The sequence below is a fragment of the Egretta garzetta genome, unplaced genomic scaffold (genome assembly GCF_000687185.1).
Source record: "Egretta garzetta isolate BGI_Z169 unplaced genomic scaffold, ASM68718v1 scaffold79, whole genome shotgun sequence".
In the NCBI taxonomy this organism is placed as follows: Eukaryota; Metazoa; Chordata; class Aves; order Pelecaniformes; family Ardeidae; genus Egretta; species Egretta garzetta.
The window spans coordinates 3109331-3128766 of record NW_009260791.1 but is presented as its reverse complement, the minus strand read 5'-3'; the positions used below and the strand labels follow the sequence as shown (position 1 = coordinate 3128766).

The window sequence follows — 19436 nt, the reverse complement described above, 5'->3', positions numbered from 1 at the left end:
GCAATATATTTAAGTTCCCTGTTTAATTCCCAGCTCTAGTCACAGAATCACAGAATCGTAAGGGTTGGAAGGGACCTCAGGAGATCATCTAGTCCAACCCCCCTGCTAAAGCAGGCTCACCTAGAGCATGCTACACAGGACTTCATCCAGGTGGGCTTTGAATATCTCCAGAGAAGGAGACTCCACAACCTCCCTGGGCAGCCTGTTCCAGTGCTCTGCCACCCTCAGAGTGAAGAAGTTCTTGCTCATATTCAACTGAAACCTCTTATGTTTCAGTTTGCATCCATTGCCCCTAGTCCTGTCGCTGGACACCACTGCAAACAGACTGCTTCCATCCTCGTGACTTCCGCCCTTAAGATATTTGTATGCGTTGATGAGATCCCCTCTCAGTCTTCTCTTCTTCAGGCTGAACAAGCCCAACTCTCTCAGCCTTTCCTCGTAGGGGAGGTGCTCCAGTCCCTTTATCATCCTAGTAGCTCTCCTCTGGATTCTTTCTAGGAGTTCCTTGTCTTTCTTGAACTGGGGAGCCCAGAACTGGACACAGTACTCCAGGTGGGGGCTCACCAGGGCAGAGTAGAGGGGGAGGAGAACCTGCTGGCCACACTCCTCCTAATACACCCCAGGATACCATTGGCCTTCTTGGCAACAAGGGCACATTGCTGGCTCATGGTCAGCTTATTGTCCACCAGGACTCCCAGGTCCCTCTCAGCAGAGGTGGCATTGCTCAAGGAACAACGTCAGGGCCGATCCTGTTCAGCATCAGCATCATCAGTTACCAGCACAAGGGGCGGAAGGCACGTCAGCAAGTCGGCGGGTAATGGTAACCCAGAGGGGGGGGAAGCAGTTCACGGCCTTGATGGCAGGATTAGTCTTCAGAGGTACCCTGGATGAGACAGAGGAACGGGCCAAGAGGAACCTCCTGAAGTTCAGCAAACACAAAGACACTGTCCTGTCCCTGAGCTGGAATAGCCCCCAAGCATCAAGATGGGGTTGTGGACCCACTGGTTGGAGCAGCTCAGCCAAAAAGCATTGGGGTGCTGGCAGGCAAGACGAGGTGGCTTCCCCCAGAGCCCTCCCAATCCAAGGGGTTCTATGATTCCTAATAACTGTATCTCCCAAAGACCAACTTGACTTGGCCCTGGGTTTTTTCATCTTTTTTCACATGTCCCCACCAAAGCATACATAGTCACAGATTTTTGTAAACAGTGATTTCGTAGGTCAGCAACCTCAGTGGAAGAAAATTGTGTGTGTGTGCATGTGCGTCTGTTGGGTACAACTGTCAGCAGCAAAAAACGGAAGATGCAATTTAGCTCCTTTGTGAAGTTGCAGCATTCTGTTGTACTTGGTGCAATTTCCATTAAGAAGATAATGCCAAGCATGCTCCTTTTTACCTTCCTCCTATAGACTGTGAACATCTCTCTGCAACCCTTCCCCTTTCATCTTCTCCCCAGCTTTTACCTCCCTCTGTGTCAAGAGGCAAAGGTCCAACTCTAAGATGGTGCAACTGTGTAACCCTGGCTCAGGCTGCTGAGAAAACAAAGTTGTGGCAAGCGCTGCGCAATGGCGTGTAGGAAGGTGCAGTACAACCGGCAGCAGAGCTAGGCTGTCCCGTCTGGAGTTGCCAGTAGCTCACAGGATCAAAATGATGAATACCAGCACAGAAATTATTCTAACCACAAAGAGAATGAAAACAGGGAAAGAATCATAGAATTGTAGAATCATTTAGGTTGGAAAAGACCCTGGAGATCATTGAGTCCAACCGGAAACCTAATATTGCCAAGTCCACCACTAAACCATGTCCCTAAGTGCCACATCTACCTGCCTTTTAAATACCCCCAGGGATGGGGACTCAACCATTTCCCTGGGCAGCCCCTTCCAGTGCTTGACAGCCCTTTCTGTGAAGAAATTTTTTCTAATATCTAATCTAAACCTGCCCTGGTGCATCTTCAGGCCGTTTCCTCTCGTCCCATCACTTGTTGCTTGTCACTTATTACTGCCAGACAGCTGTGAACCAGTGTCATCAGTGCCCTGGTGTTGGACGTGGCGGTCGATGGCGGCTTGGCAACGGTGCCTTTCTGCTCTAGGGAGAGGCCGAGGCCTGCCCGGCCGGTGGGGGCTCCTGTGTCCTACCGGTGACCAGGTCAATGTTTACCTTGGAGCTTGTCAAATCCCGGCCCTCGCTTCTTCGCCAGCTCTCCTGGACTCCCCTACCTTCAAGAGCCATAGCCCACGGAATTCTTCCAAGTAGGTCCCTGAAGAGGCCAAAGTTAGCTCTCCTAAAGTCCAATGTGGTAGTCCTGCTTGTTGTTCTGCATCCCCCTCTCAGAATGCGGAACTCAACCATCTCATGGTCACTGCAGCCAAGCCTGCCCCCTACCTTCACATCCTCAACCAGTTCTTCTTTATTTGCCAGCACAAGGTCCAGTAGCACTCCACTTCTAGTTGGCTCCTCCACCACCTGGATCAAAAAGTTATTGTCAATGTTCTGCAGGAACCTCCTGGACTGTGCGCACCTTGCCGTGTGGTCCTTCCAGTTGATATCCGGATAGTTGAAGTCTCCCATGAGGACCACAGCCTGCGATTGTGAGGCTACATTTAGCTGTCTATAGAAAGCCTCATCTACTTCCTCAACCCAGCAGTGACACTGTTCAGCTCTTCCGCAATTAAGAAGCGAGGGCAGGATAGGGTAATAGGCATGTTTGTTGATCCGACCAAAGCAATGAGTTTCTTATGTAGCTGCTCTTGTGTTCTAAGGCTGAATTGGTCAGGCTTATGCTTCTAGTCATATCTGCATTAAGATGGTATAGAGCAAAGAATAAACTATTATACTACTGGAGTGGTGCTGACCTGGAGCTAAATGCTTTAAAAAGTCTTCATTTGTATCTAATCACCAGTTCTCAACCATCTATGTTACTGTTATTCATGAGCATTTAATTTTCTTCGTCATACCAGTTGACCTGTTTGAGGGAACAGTAGGTTTTGTTAGTACAGAACAGTGCTGGCCTGCTCTATAATGAATTTTGCAGGACACTAAAATTTGAGATTCTTAAGGAATTTCTGTGCAGACTTGCTTGATGTGAGTATAGGCAAGTCCCTTCTTAGAGACTTAGGTCAGCCATACATATACCATACACATCCTATATATTTTTCTGGTTTCATAGATGACACGTCAAGGAAATGCAGAACAGGTATTCTTTACACTTATCTCCCCCCCCCGCCAAAGCTTACTGCATTCTATTTTTATACCCTTACTGTCAGTCTTTGCTTTAAAGCCCGTATGTAAAGATGCCATTTTGAATCTGAAAAAGGTTGTCCTTAGAGTCCTCTGGCTACCATCAGATTCGGGAGCCCTGTACCTTTCAGGACAGTTCTTTTGATGATACAGCATGTCAAGGTAGGTTTTGCAATATAAATACATCTTCAGAATTTAGCAAAACTGTCAGCTGAGCCTGAACAGTAGAATGAGTTCAATGGACAGGTCTTCTAGTGATAGATTCCCTGCTCCTACAGAAGCTATCCTTCTGTTTCCCTTACTTGTCACTTCATAGCTCTAAATGGTACCTAACTGATTGTTGATGATTTAGCACCCAGAGCTCAGCTGAAAGAGTCAGGATCCCTGTTGCTGCAGAAGTTTTCTGGTTTCTTTAGGAAGCTGTTCTCAGGTTGGCAGCACCAGTTTTCTTTCTCAGGGTGCCGGGGCAGACCTAGGAAGAATTAACTGTTCCAAAACCAGCCATAAAGAAATGACCAGCATTGTCAATTTATCATCAGTGGTCTTGTGTTACCAAAGTCTGAATCAGTGCTGGCTTCTCATTCCATCTTCTTCTGCCATTGGTTCTTGTAGTGACATTAAGGTCTTTAGCAGATAGATGAGAACATGGGAGTGAGGAACACCAGGTTATTCTTGCTCCTAGTTTGTTTGGGGTTAAGGTTTTTGGAGTTTAGGAGCTTGAAATTAGAGGAACTTGGGTAATGAAGTCAGGAAACATGCTCTTTCTTCTGCACCACATGTACCCATGTATCTATGGAGTCAGCTATTCCTCAGTGATGTCCAAAGGCAGTTATTGGGATGTTAACCTCTTCACTCACTATGATGTCACACACAGGGTTGAAGAGCTTTCTCCTTCATGGGTGATAACTTATTTACCCCGTAAGATTAGGATTATAAAGGCAGCCCAGGTTGTATCAAGACTCCTGTTCTTTGATGTTAGCCTTGAAGATGGCCTTATTAGCTCTTCTGACTTCAGAATAGAAGGATGATTCTGAGTCTGGTTTTGGTATAGGCGATGAGCCCAACTGTAATCTTCTCTTCACCAAAGAAAGTAGTGGTTTATGTAGAAGGAGGGCAAGCAAGATAAGTCTGAAGTGCAAGACTTATAGGGAGCGGCTGAGGTCACTTGGCTTGTTCAGCTTGGAGAAGAGAAGGCTGAGAGGTGAACTCATTGCAGTCTACGACTTCCTCAAGGGGGGCAGCAGCGGGGGAAGGTGCTGATCTCTCTGGTGACCAGTGATAGGACACAGGGAAATGGAATGAAGCTGCTCAGGGGAAATTCAGACTGGACATTAGGAAAAGGTTCTCCACTGAGAGGGTAGTCAGTCACTGGAACAGGCTCCTCAGGGAAGTGGTCACGGCACCAATCCTGTCAGTTCAAGGAGTAACTGGATACTGCTCTTAGTCATATGATTTAGTTTTAGGTAGTCCTGTGAGGAGGAGGGAGATGGACTCGATCCTTGTGGGTCCCTTCCAACTCAAGATATTCTATGATTCTATGTAGGCACCCTGAAATCTGAAGACTCCTGTTGGGAATGTGACTAAGTGTCCTTCAGGCTTCAGTAGAAGGAAAAAAGGTTGAGAAGTTATCTTATAAGTGATCGACTTTCTCTGGTTACCTGCTGTGGATAAAGTGCCTCTAAGTGAGGTAGTCACACATTTAGCCAAGCTAGTATGACAAACTCTGGCAGGTGCAGGCTGCATCTCATGAAGCAGAGAACACCACCAACATGTAGAATAATTCTATCCCCTCTTGTTGGGTCCTTTCTTGTAATAACACTGAGAGATAAAGCCTTTGTCTGTTAAAATTAAGTTCTCTAAAAAGGGGAGTTAAGCTGTATTATTTGAGTGCAAGGCAAATTCCTGCACAAGACTACAGCACCAGTACTTTCCCCAAAGCCTTTGATGTCTGGAGTAGAGTGGAGTTCGTTTACAAAATACTATGTAGTCTCTGAAGCCTCAAGTTTGGGAATGTGTTCAACAAAGCAGTACGTCCATCAGTATATTCTTAGAAGTTTTTCTTCCTTGCACTGACTTGTTGCTGCTTTGAATGAAATTGTTAGCACAGTTAGCTTTTCTAACTGAAGCTCCTGGGTACATGTTGTCTATAAGCATGGTCTGCAGGGTACCTTTATATAAAAGCGCAGAAAGAGTAGGAAGGAAAAAGGGACTTGAATTTCAGTGGTAGAGGTGCAGTAACTTGCATTAGGAATGTCTGTAAATATGCTCCTGCTTAAAATGAGATCTGTTTTTATTGCAGAAGAGTTGCATGCTATACAGCTTTTTTCAGTGTATATGTGTCCCTTCATAACCTCAGGTTGCCTCCATTTGATTACAGAATATGTACTTTGCAGCAAAGCTGCTGCTTTTTCCCCAGTGAACAAGCTGAAAACAAAGACTAGAATCACAGTGACCCTTACGGAATTGAGCTTATTCATTCTATGCAAAGTCATGAAAACATTGTTTGTGCTACCAGGCTAGCACTTGTGACTTAGTTTCTAGACTTACAGAGAATAGCAAATTCTTTGGGGCTGTTTTCTAAAAGGAAGTGCCAGTGCAGTTTTTGACAGGATTATTAGCCAAATTTGGAATGCATGGTAGTTCATCAGAACAAAAAAGCTTGAGACCATGCCTCTAGCCTTCCTTTTAGTTTTAGATAATGACATTGGCAAAAAAATCTCTGGCTGAACTGTTGCTGTTAGACTTTAGTCTGAAGCTAGTCCTTCTCTTGGGAAGCTTGGTCAGTAGGGACTTCTCTGTGAGGCTTGGAGGGGAGATGCAGGCTCCTGCTGAGTCTTGGCAACAGCTGGTACCTTCTGGTATAATTCCAACCTCTTTAGCAAACTGCAAGGGTGAAGCATGATTTTGTGGATTGTAGTAGCAAGAGGAGTGGAGCAAGGGAAGGCACTGTGGAAACTTGGTATCAGTTTCTTCTATTCTTCCCTTATTAACAATAATGGTGCAAGGTGGGGTGTCATAAACCTACTGTTGCCGTAATCTGAGGCATGTGTTTCTCTTTCAGTCATTCTGTTTTCTTTACTGTCTCTGTAGCGGGAAATGGCAGTCTTGCTGAAGTTTGTAATTGCAGAGGGTGTACTTCTGATCTTGCTATGCTCATGTGACCACATGTTTGTGCTGCTTATGTATTTATTTTTATAAATTATAGCGAGTTTCGTAGTAGAAAGGATACTACTTGTGTTTAATGTAGATAGTACATTTTCCAAATGTGGAAGAGGGCCAAGGAGATATTTCTAGGATGGTTGAAACCATTGGTAATTTATCTTCTGTTTGTGCCCTAGTATCCCAGGCAGACTTGAGAACCGCTTTGTGCTAAACCCTATGTGGGAACCTGTGAGGCTTGATTCTGTTGCCAGAACATGGATAACTCCTGATGGCCTGAGACAGCAGGGACATCTGTCTAGGGGTTGTAGACATGACCTAGAATATATGAGACTTGGGGCAGCAGTGGAGTCTTCCTAGGAGACCCTAAGGTATTAGGTGGCATTAGATGTCTGTGTTTAACAATGGAATTGAGTCAACAAGGGTACCCCAAAGAGCTTACTGTCCTAATAAACAAGGCAGACACAAGGGAAAGGAATGTAAAGCACCAGCAGCATGGTCAGGCCTAGCTAAGGTCAAGAGGTTTCCCGTATGTATTGTAAAAGTGGACAGAGTAAGTGAGTCACTGGGTGGGAAAGAGGGAGGTTTAAAGAGCGAGTGGTTTGGAAGGGAGAAGAAGAGTGGGAGAGGAGGGCAAAGTCAGAGGAGCCAAAATGCTAGCAAAGGTCCATTCAGGGGCAGAGGGAGGGAATGGCCAGCAGCAAAAGAAGCAGCAGCTAGTCAAAACAAAATGTTCTGCTTCCTGACTGGGGTTGGGAGGTTGCAGACCAGCAGCTGCCACAGGCCCACTTGTTGCTTCCCTGCCATAGGCATGAGCTGCCTGTCCACTGGAGTTTGCTATGCCATTAAGAGTCACAGGTCTTCACCAGACCTGAGATTGTATTTTGAAATAATGTATTAAAATAATCAGAAGTTTCTCCTGGTCAAAATGCCTTGCTAATGTTTACACTTCTAATCCCCACCTCCTCCTTTTCCCTCTACTGCAGCCTTTCCCATCTGGGGAACAAGAGAGCCAAACATAGATTCAGCCTCATTTCTTTGGAGTGAACCAACTCCTTAACTCTCTGCTGTTTTGCTTCCCACTCAATGTCTGGCTACACAGTGTAGAAAAGTGAGCAGGCAATACTTGCTCTGCTGCCATTTCCTCCCCTTCCAAGTGCCCCCCCGCAGCTCATTAAGTTCGCATTATAAGCTACATGAGCTCTCGCGCAGCTGTCTGCATAGGAAGATCTTGTCAAGCAGTCCAGATCCCTGGAGCCAGCATCAACGTCAGGCAGGCGACAAAAGGCCAAGGCCAGAATTCAAGGAAAGCAACATGGCAAAGAAATTCTCCTGATTTTACTCCAGGCATTAGGGAACTGGTTAATTCCATGGAAATAATTCTCTGCCAATACCCTGTTTTGTGGTGGTTTGAAAAAAAATGTGCCTAAGTTGCCCTGATGATCATTAACAGTATTTCTTAATGCTGGAAGAGGGAATTGCATTAACGCCAACTTCTGATTTACAGTCGTCTTTGTGGAGCATCCTTCTTGCAACTCTTTCCAAACTAGAGAGAACGTGTGTATAGAGTGAAATAGTAAAATCAGTCTTGGAATGGGAAGCTGGCTTCAATCTGACCTGTGTGGAGCAGAACACATCTAACAGATGTAATATGTTATGAATGTTTTAGAAACTAAGGAAAAAGTATTTCTATAGTGGTTTGCTGCAAAGCGGCAAGCTGTCAATAAGATAGAGTTATGGGAGGTTGTCTGTGTAGGTGGAGCTGCTGAGTAGAAGACTCTTGTACTCCTGTGGGGATATTGCAGAAAAGCATACAGGAATAATTGAAAATAAGCTGATGCTTGAAAGAAGCAAGATTTTTCTATAGCTGACTGGAATAATCAATATAGGAATTAAAAGGAGAATGAAGTTCTGTTGTTTCTAGGATCCAATGGAAGAAGTAGATTGGACCTGCTCTGCTTGTGTCAATTCTGTGTGAAAACAAGTAGTAGAGTTCTGCATGAAATGCAGTTTGTAGACAGCAAAGAGTTTATTTTTCTGTATAATACCTTCCTAAGACTCACTCTACTTCCATCTTTCCCCCACAAACAGAATATATATTAAGCTTGACTCTGAGGAAGTGAAATTTCCCACTGGTGGAATGTTATTTGTTCAGCCCTAGAGAATTCACTGGATTTAACATAAATTATGTAGATAGAAATGACCTGGCAGACACTAATGTTGGACCTTACCCGAATGTTTAAAGGTGCAGTAAGGTAAACTTAGTGTCCACTGTATTTTCAGAGCTCTATGGTTTTGATGTCCTTATTGATGATACTCTCAAGCCTTGGCTGTTGGAAGTGAACCTATCCCCATCACTGGCCTGGTAAGTGATTCCTAGTTTAATATGAGGCTGGGACTGTTGCTAGTTATGGGTGTCTGTGAAACTTGTGGTCTTAGGAGGGCATGATTTCACGATGCCTGCAGAGTATTTGTTCCACTGTTAAGAGCTGACAGAGAAGATAGTCCTTTGCTTTTCCCTTTGCATAAACAAACTTATTGCAGCAATAGGTTTTGAAAGAACCCAGTTTGGATTCCATTTTCTTTTTAATTATTTCTCTTCCACAGTCCATCATGATGGTTAACACTTTATAATCTCCCATCATAGATGAATTTTGAAATGCTCCAGACTATTTCAATCTGCTTGGCTGAGTAGAAACGTCAAGATTTTTTGAGTCCAAGTAGAGTTCAAGCATTATGCTTGACTTGAGTACGTTGTATGCTTGGGCTCAAATTTTTGCTTTAGTACTCTCTAGCTAAAATCTAAAGAGTGAGTGTTGTCTTGGCCCTTATGCTGACCCTCCTACTCTAGTGGAGCTTGAGGATTTATTTTTGTAGATCTCCAACTAAGTGTGTTTTCTGGACTACTGTTTAACTTTACAGGAGTACAGATGCACAATACACTCTTGTAGTACTGTGAGTAATGTTTTAGTTATGAGGATATAAATAAACTTTAAGTTACATGTTCCTGGAATAGCCATATCTGACCTTAATTTTGACCCCTCCCCCCCTTTGTCCTGCATAGTATTTTTTTTACACACTATTCAAAACCCTAGCTTCCACAGTACCCATTTTGTTTTCAGGTGCAACTAGAATGTTTCCACAACATTTAATTTCCAGGTTTAGTGGTTTGTGTTCATATACATACATGCTGAATTACTTGCATCCTTTACTACTTAAAACTGTAACTCGGATCAGTATCCTTTGCTCTGGTTTGATTGCCGTTTTCTTTGTCTAAGCTGTTGGCATCTATCACTGTGCTGTAGAACACGGCTGATTTCTCTGCTCCCAGGGAATCAGACTTTGCCTGTCTGATCTGAACTGTATGCATTGATTTTTATTTTTTTCCATGAAATGTAGCATAGATGAATTCAAAGACAATGCTTCTAGCCAAGCAGAGTTAAAACAAGGCCATACATTGTTGCATTAGAAGACTAAAGCTGTGAAAAAGGATAAACAACAACAGATTAATCTGTTTATGTTTATCATTTCATGTTTACCTATGTGTGTGGAAAATCACTGAGTATTCCTCCCATGTTGATTATGTCTGTGTTAAGGACCAATACAAAGAAACTGTATTGGAAAATATCTTGGATATTGATGCATTCCTATCATTTAATGCCAGACAAATAACTTCTTTTGTCTCCTGTTGCATGTGGGGATAGTGATGCTCCTTTGGACCTGAAGATCAAAGCTAGCATGCTCTCAGATATGTTCACTCTTGTAGGTGAGTGTAACAAAAGCTCCTTTAATCTTTCCCTCATTTAAAACCAATAAAAGGTAGGTTTCTGAGCTGCATGTTATTAGAGGAGTATAACAATGGAGAACTCTAGTTAAGGAGAGCAATTGTATTTAGCACTGGGAAGTTATACGTGGACATTTCAGCTTCAGAATTATCTGGCTGTTTGTGATGCTTAGGTGGAGTTAAGAGTCCCTAGTTTGGGTATTTGAAAGCACTCCTCTTTCTCTTTAGCCCTCAGAATCAGTACTCATGCATTTTTTAGGTTGAATGTGTGGGTTCTGGTTAAGCTATGTTAGAAGTGGAGTCACGCTTGGAAAGCTGCATGACTTTTTAGTGCACAGTACCTTTTAGGCATCGCTAGTACATCTTGGTTCAGTTACTTGGCGCAACTTACCCCTAATACTGAAAGAGACAGAATTGTCACCAGGTAGCCTGCTCAGCTATTTAAGAAATGGAGCCTATCTCTATGCTGCTATCCAGTAACCTGTTATTGATCTAAGTACTTGGGTTTGAAGCAAGTTCCAGTTTTACTCAAAAAATGTAATGCAGTGTACAGTTTGGGATTAAACAAAGCAAGATAAAGAAAAGCGTCCTTTTTGGTCCTTGGGCAGGGACAGGAAGGTAATATATAGACTGAGATCATTAACAGGAATGCTAGGTTTATATTTCAGGGTCTGTCTGTCTTAAAAATTGTCATGTGGCTTCTGATGTCCTTAGGCTTTGTGTGCCAGGATCCAGGCCAGCGGTCAAGCCGGGCCATTTATCATTCATCTGAATCTGTCAGGAGAAATCCATACCAGAAGCTGCAGGTAAGTGACTTCAACAAGCCAGAGCTAAGGAGGACAGCAGGAAAGTTACTCTCATTGAATTTGGCTCACAGGTGTGCTGGTTTTAGCCAGGATAGAGTTAATTTTCTTCATAATAGCTAGTATGAGGCTATGTTTTGGATTTGTGCTGGAAACAGTGTTGATAACACAGGGATGTTTTAGTTACTGCTGAGCAGGGCTTACACAGAGCCAAGGCTTTTTCTGCCTCTCACCCCACCCCACCAGCGAGGAGGCTGGGGGTGCACAAGAAGTTGGGAGGGGACACAGCTGGGACAGCTGACCCCAACTGACCAAAGGGATATTCCACACCATGTGATGTCATGCTCAGCATATAAAGTTGGGGGAAGAATAAGGAAGGGGGGACACACATTTGAAGTGATGGCATTTGTCTTCCCAAGTAACTGTTACGCGTAATGGAGCTCTGTTTTCCTGAGATGGCTGAGCACCTGCCTGCCGACTGGAAGTAGGGAATTAATTCCTTGTTTTGCTTTGCTTGCATGTGTGGCTTTTGCTTTACCTTTTAAACTGTTTTTATCTCAACCCTTGAGTTTTCTCACTTTTACTCTTCTGATTCTCTCCCCCATCCCACTGGGGGAGAGTGAGTGAGTGGCTGGGTGGCACTTAGTTGCCAGCTGGGGTTAAACCATGACAACAGGTGAGAGAGCTGGTGAGTGAACAAGGGTATCTGGATTTCTAGTGTAATTACAGAAGAGATGCGGGGGGGATGCACCTGAGCTATGGGCTGTTCAGTCACTTTCATTTTGTTGTGGACAACAAACTTCCAGGACCCTAGAGCTTTACTGATGTCTCCAAGACTTCCTTCTAGGCAGAAAGAGCATTTTGCATTTGAAATTTAAGGCTTTTTTCCATTCATTCCTGGAATCCCTCACTTCCTTTCCTGTGGATCCTTGGACTGAGGCCTCATGTGGCTTGCTGTAACTGTCCATTACCTTTTCTGCTGAGGTAGTACTTTCTTAGCACTGTAATGCTGAAGGGCAGTTGTTCTCTATCTTTTTTTGGCTACAAGATGGATTCCATAAATATCTATGGAAGTAGAGCACTCGCAAAAGGCAGGGAAATCCCTTATGTCATTTGGACTTTCAAATGCATTTCTCCTCATGCAAATAGGTAAATGACACACTCCGCAGCTGATGCACATGCCTCGGTGAGGGACATGCAACATGGCTGTGTAACTCAAGTTCAATTAGGAAACAAAAAGTCACTTTTCTTCAGTGACAGAGCACCAGTACAGTGTCCATTTTGGTGTTCGCAGAAATTGCACCATTCTGCTTCTTATAAAACTTGGAGTTTTGAGTCACTGGGAGAGAGGTGAATAGCTGGTAAGGTGAGATTTGAGTTTCTATAGGATGTGAGGCTGAGTCCAAAGCTTCTAAGGCCAATTTAATAGACAGGTTTCATACAGATCCCTGTGAACATAAAGGTGTTCTTTGTGGCAGACAAAATGTATGTCAGATAAATTAGGAACCATTCCAGAAAAAGTAACCCTCTCTTAGAGTAATGCGGTCAGATCCTGATGATTTAACATCTTTTATCTGAAAAAAATTATACAGGACAGTCTCAGAAAATTGAGCTGTTGGGAACCTTTGAATTTTAAGGAGGCTTTAAATGTACAGATTTATTTTGCTTAAAACCCCACAAATAGGTTTAAGGCCTGGCCAGTTGCAATGTGGAAAGATTCATGCGATAGAGCATGATAGAGTTATGAAATGGGATTAACTTATCTTTTGGGACAGGTGTCCCCCTTACCTATCTTTACCAGGAACAGGCTTCTAATCCATTTATAAAGTTTTATAGTATGTTTTCCTTAAGTACCTAAATGGAAATCCCATGGCTAAGTAGGTGTATAGATATTTCCATGGTTCAAGAATATTTTGTCCTGCTCTTCGCTGTATGCATTTTATCTCAGATTGTTGGATCTTTGATGCTTCTGTTCCCATTCTCAGTTGCAAAGGGTGCTTTGAACCTCTTGTTTTTCTTAACACCTTCATGATGTCTTAAGTTTTGGTAGTTCACGTAGGCCATATTTAATAACGGTAAAAGTTGCTTCCTGAGAAAGCAGTGTTGATACCAGCGTTCTTGGTCATGAGATAGTTATGGCAACTTCTGAGTTTCACCAGACTGGACTGCAAGTTCTTGTACAATTTCTTTGGTTTGACTCCGAGTATTTCTCCCTCTAGGAAAATGAACAATTTAGCCGCTTCCTATATAACTTACTGTTGATTTGGGTTGGAGCTCTATCAGTTAATAAAGGGACCTTGACCTGTTTTGTATAGACCAACTGTAGAGAAGAACTTGGCAGTAGTACAGCTAGAAGTGATAGATGGGTCTCTTGAGAATCCTTTCTTACACCATTTGCTTCTCTTGGGCATTGGAGAGGAGGAGGGCAGCCTTGACAGCACCAAAGGCAAGAAAAATCTAAGCTCCTATGATAATAGTTTTCTTTTGAACCTACCACTGTCATTAAACTGGTCTTGCTTGTAGGCCTGATGCCAGATAAGTAATACAGGGTACTTTTTGGCATTCTGCTGATGTTTCTACACCTATTTTGGAATGTTAAATAGCATCTTGTTTCTCCACAAGAAGTGGAATATTGTTGAGATATTTAAATGAAAAGGCTTCTGGAATTTCACATTTTTACTATTTTTTTTTACGCCCTCTTCTATGAACAATTCTACTTGACAGCATCTGTTTCTCCTTAATACATAGCTATTAAATGTTTCCCTTTGGGTAACTCTTATCTTACAAAAATACGAATTTTGGTCATGAGAGTTGAGTTTGTTCATCCATTCTGCAGAGCTCTTTTCTGTGCGCTTTTGAAAATGGTATGTATGACCAGATGCATTCTGCACAGTTGTGTGTGTCTGAGGTTAGGATTTGTGCTGCATTTGGAATGGGGACAGGGTACATTTGCGGAGTATAGGAGGAAGATCTGAACTGAGATGATAGCTGTTAGCTGGATTTCAGTTATACCTTGCTTTAGGGTACTCACCACTCCTCTTCAACTCGGGCAGGCATGATAGTGTGTTGGAGAACACAAAATTTTTATTCTCTTTGTGTGTCTCTTGCAGCGTCCTGTGTCTGCGCAGTCACAAACAGCAAACACCAGATTGGTAAGTACTCTTCAGCTCCCTTCACCAATATAAGGGATGCAACTATCTTGTACAATACTTTTGGGGCAATTGGTCCCAAAATATATTTTGCAGCTAAGTAGCCTGGTGTGTGTGGGAAGATAACAAGAAAAGAGGAGACGAGTAGGTACTGGCATATGTTTCCATCTGGCAGGAGCAAAGGTTGTAAAAACATTTACCTCAGTTCTAGCAGCTTAAAAAAAGGGTAGGTGAGGTGTGCTGAGAGTCAAGATCAGCCAGGTCGAAGTTTTTAAGCCTACAAGAATTTCTGAACTGCATTTTAAAGACATTGGATATAGATGTTTAAAGATAAAGTTGTCGCTCTGGTCGTCAAATGATGAGGACAGTGGCAGCACAGTGTACTGGATTTGGTAGGCTATTGAAAACGGAAGTGCAAAAACAAAGGAAGAGCTGGTGAAAGCAGCAGCAAATAGGAGTTTCACACCAAAAGGGAGGAGGAGGAGGAATTTTTCTGTACTACAGGGGATGGAGTAAGTCTGAATGTCAGTATCCTTTTCAAAATTCAGAGAAGTAATTTTTTACTGTGAGACAGTCATGAAGGAAACAGCAAAAATTGAGAGTGAACTGGGTCAAAATAGATGCAGAGATAAGGATTTATTAAAGATAATGGAAAAATGTAGAACTATTGTTAGCATAATTCAGACTGATCCACCCTTCTAAATGCCATATTTGGCACCCTTCTTGCAAGTTGTATGGACAAATCAATGGTAGTTTACAATTTTAAGCACCTGGCTCTGTGGGGACATGGTAGGCATTATTTTGCTGCTGGGTTTCATGCACAAATGTAATAGTGGTGATTCTCATTTTTTTTTTTTTGGGGTTCCCAGCCGGAAGGAGGGTAGGACAGATGGAATCATCTTGAGAACCTAATTCATTCTATGCACTGCTGTTTATGTCATGCTGTGTAAGTTTAACTGAGGCTAAGAGAAAAGAGTCTTCCTGAATAATGAGGTTTCATAGAGAATAGGAAGTATCTTTGTGCCAACTGCTGTCAGTGCTTAGTATAATTAGAATCATGATGTGGGAACCAGAGATGCTTCCAGAATTTGGAGATAAAACAGAGTGGTTGGATTTAGCCATACTTTTAAAGATAAGCTGGGTCAAAGAGGAAACAAGATCTTTGTGAAGTTGGAGACATTTCTGTGCTACAACCAGAGAGAATTCTGCAGTGAAACACTGAAAAAAGTGTTTGTGCAGGAAATTCAGTTAAGTTAGAGTTTTTCTCTAGCATTTTGACAGTAGTTTTGTTCTCAGTTAGGAGCCAGAGCTGCCAGTATGTAGGCATACATTTTCTGTTTGTAATCAATGAAATCATCTTCATTGTATCGAGACAGTGGAGATGACTTCATTGAAGTATTTCTGTAGTAAAGGAGAACATCTGATAGGATGAAAAATTTCCTGTAATATTCTCTTTGAGCAGCAGTTCTCACATGATGATTGTTATGGTAGTGTCAAGAAATGGTTTTTAAGAGGAGGTTGCCTAACAGGAGACTTTATAGGAAGTCATTAAGCAAAGTTTTTTAGCTGTGCTTCTGAAATAGAGGAAAACATAGGAAGAAAGACTAAACTTTCAACTTAATGCCATCTACAACATCAAGCAAACCTGTTTGACTACTGATATTTTTATTTCTTCTGCAAATGCTTGTCTCTTACCTTCTCATCTAGAGTGTCTCATTTTCTCATGTTTTATTTAATCAGTTTTCATTAGGCTTGACAAAATGTTTCAGCTGGTACTTGCTATGTCTGTTTTCTCTTTGGATCTGTCTGTGCCAATCATTGCAGTGTTAACCCATTTTAGTGTAGTGCCTGTTGCTTTTGCAGTTGTTTCATCTGCATGTTCTGAATAGCTGCTTGCAATTTCTAGTGAAACAGAGAATGGAATTCAATTCCAACAGTCCTTACAGATAAAGATACAACCTGATCTTCCCATGAGTTTGGTTTGTATCTGAGCACTATGGAATATTCCCCGGGCTTATCCAGCTTAAGGTTTCTGTCATGATTTTCTCTTCTTTCGAGGTTAAGAAGGCTCTCTGTACGTTCTGTGCTCAGTATAGTGCTGGAATTTTAAGTTTTATAATCCTGCTAATTTGAAGACACTTTGAATTCCTGTCCTTTGTTAGAATTGACCACAACTGCCCATCAGGTTAAGAATGACCTTGGAGAGACTGGTTGCAAATTGTTTCTTTTCTTATTTTTAATTTTGCATATGTATGCAAATTTGCATGATGTATATACATACACAAGATCTGTCTGTTAAGTGTAAGAAGTAGCAAGCTCAGATCCAGCATTATAGTAACAAAAGAATAACAGGTGGTGAACTGAATTTTTTGCTTTCTTCCTGCAACTTTATCTCATCAGTGAATTACAGTTCTGATCTTCTAGTGTAGCAACACAACTGGAACAGAGAATCATGGTTCTGGTACTACTGAGGTGTGAATCCAATTGTATTTGGGGCCCACAAGTGTGAATACTGGCTCTCGTGCCCCTTGGATGAGGATTTTTCTGTATGAAAACCTGGCTTTGGTGCTTTTGGGTATGTCTCATGTTTTTCTGGAAGGCGCCAGGGGTGTAAATGCTGGCACTGATGCCTGAATTGTGAGTCCTGCTGTGCTAAAAACTGGGAATGTGAGTACTCACACTTAGTGCCCACTGGGGTGTGGACTCTTCAACAGCTGGAGTGTGGACTTGTGAATTATGGCTGTAGTCCTCTGGAGTGTAGATTCTGCTGGGACTGCAGTCCTGGCATTTGAATGTAACCTTTTCTCTTTTAAATAAATTGAGAGAAGAAAAGGAAATAATCTGGATTCACACTGTCTCTACAGCGTACCCGTCCTCTGTCTGCCAGTGATGCTGAAATTAAAAACCCGATGCCCTCAGGCAGGGAAAAAGCAACAGGAAGGCAAGGCAGCTCTGTGCTAGGTCTCTCCATGGAGGAAGTGAGTAGGCTATTAAATATCTTGTATTTACCTTGGCTTTTGTGCAGTATGTGGGGTTATTTGCTCAGCAGAGAGCAAGTGCATGTATATGAAAAACATTACAGAAGTATAATTTTTGAAAAAGAACTGCTGAGATTTACTGCTCTTGCCCTCAGTCATGCCAGGCATACATATGTGCTCTAAGCAGTGGTAGACTCCTTCAGAATTTAAATGCAAGATAAAATTGCTTAAGGATATCATGTGTACCCAGCTCACTCCCAGGACTGCAGTAATAGTCTTGTCTTCTGAAACTCTGAGACTTTTCTAGGGTTCATTTTTCATTGTATCTATTTTGCTGGCTATTTTTTTTCTCTTTTCATTCCAAGATAAAAGTTCTTCGTCGAGTGAGAGAGGAAAATGAACGGAGAGGAGGCTTCATCCGGATATTCCCTACCCCATTAACATGGGACCTTTATGGGTAAGAATAGGAATCCAATAGGATGGCTCAGTGTTGCACTGATGCTCTGTGTTAAGGCATGTTCTGTGTTAGGTATATGTGTATCAACCAGCTTAGCAATCAGAAAGACACATATTGAGGATTTTGTTAAAGTTTATTTTAGTGTTGAGGATACTTTTTTCTGATCCCTTGTTTTTTAACTACTGCTGCTTTGCCTAGCTGTACCTCATGGAAGGCTCTCAAGCATTGTTTCTGATGTTGCTTTTCTGTCAGAGTAAAAATGTCTTCACTTCAGATAATCCATTCTTGCTATGTGCTTTTACATCCTAGAGCTGCACATACTGTGTACTCTGTCATTAGGCCATAAACACAATATAGGACTCATCCTGTGAGTGATACTATATTATGCTTTTCTAATTTTTTTCCCCAGTCTGTAATGTTTCTCTATCTCTTGCCTCACCAAGAACTTCAGCTGAGAAGTGATAACTCTTCTCCTGTTCTCTTTTCTATTATGGTACAGCATATTGTCTTAATCCACTTCTGGGATTTTTTAATGGATCATTTATTTCTGTATTATGCTGCCTTTCATTGTGTTGAGGTCTATCTTGATACATCCTGTATTTTGTTTTTCTAGATCCTTTTTAGAACACAAGACATCAATGAACTACATGCTGGCTACACGTCTGTTTCAGGACAGGTAGAAAGCTCTTCTATGTGGGAGGGAGGCAGAGGGTACAAACAGCATGAAAAGGATTGATTCTTGACTTGTCCAATGTTATAAACACCGGTCCATGATTTACAGAGGTGGTAATAGTTGTGTGTCTCTTCTCTGGTGTACCAGTGACTGTGGAGGTTTCTCACATTTTTGTGTTGTACTTCTGAATCTAAGGGCAAAAAGGACAATGCACAAAAGGCATGGGAGTCATTGGAGTAAAAAGATGACTACAGACATGAAAAACCTTCAAACACCTAGGTTTCTCTATGAAGGGGTTATAGTTCGTCCTTGCTTACCTTTTGTTTCAAATTTAAAGTCACATTAGAGCTTGTAACTGTGTAAAGTAAGCACTGAAATTTACTCCAAATGTTTAGTATCCCCGTGTCTTGACCCATGCAAGCTTGATTTGATGCTTCTTTCTCTGGGCTGTCCTTGGGTGGAAATGTCAATTCATGCCACTAGCTGAACCTCCATTAAGAGCTGTATGCAATATCTTTCACTGTATGTTTAACACCCTTCCTTCTCAACATTTTTTTCTTATCCAAATTTAAGATCCACAATAAAGTAATTACAGAGTAAAGATAAGGTTGCTGACTAAGGAGACAATATTTATAGAAGCTCTTCCTGCATCAGCACTGTGCAATATTTTTTTTCTTTGCTATGTACTTTCAGGGATGTGTCTAGAGGGTATCTCAAAATGACACCTTCTCCAATTTAAGCCAGACAGATGAAAGCATTCATTGCAGAACAGCTGTTCAGATTTCTTCTTTTTGAGCCTTTTTTTTTCTCCTTTAAGATAGAACTCACAAGGAAATCTGTAAATTTGGCCCTTTCACTGTATATATGGAAGACTTCAGAGGCTTTTTAATCTAGTCGATGATCCAGAATGGAAGGTAATTTTTGCCATTTTTCCTTTTGTAGGGGCAAGATGAAAAGAGACTTCATTGCTGGGAGATCCCGGTAAATGGCTTCTTAATTAAATAACTTGCACTTCATAGGATTTAATCTAAACTTAGATTTCCACAACTTCATTTTCCAAGTCCTGGGTCAACACTTTTCTACCTGAAAACCATCAAAATAATTTTTGAAAAGTAAATACAGAGAGCAAAGATTATCCTAGCCTGTGGAGAACTTAAGTTCTGTTGGGTTGGACCTTAAAATTGCTTCTCTTAGGCTTCTT

The 19436-nt window shown here is 42.1% G+C and overlaps 1 protein-coding gene across 25 annotated transcripts in view; it reads left to right on the top strand.

Annotated features, from left to right (window-relative positions):
- The window catches only part of TTLL5 (tubulin tyrosine ligase like 5), a 152924-nt gene that overhangs the window by 29614 nt on the left and 103874 nt on the right, over positions 1-19436 (top strand). For 23 of the 25 annotated variants that reach the window (XR_004842984.1, XR_004842983.1, XR_004842985.1 and 20 more), the window contains 8 exons: positions 8675-8756; positions 10096-10157; positions 10890-10981; positions 14089-14130; positions 16992-17105; positions 17471-17562; positions 18176-18238; positions 19178-19216. Coding sequence is in view for 19 of the 25 variants with exons in the window: in XM_009646667.2 (XP_009644962.1) it covers positions 8675-8756; positions 10096-10157; positions 10890-10981; positions 14089-14130; positions 16992-17105; positions 17471-17562; positions 18176-18238; positions 19178-19216 (586 nt within the window). In the remaining 6 variants the exon portion in view is untranslated. The remainder of the gene's footprint in view (positions 1-8674; positions 8757-10095; positions 10158-10889; positions 10982-14088; positions 14131-16991; positions 17106-17470; positions 17563-18175; positions 18239-19177; positions 19217-19436) is intronic. The other 2 variants (XM_035901954.1, XM_035901950.1) reach the window with 2 other exon arrangements.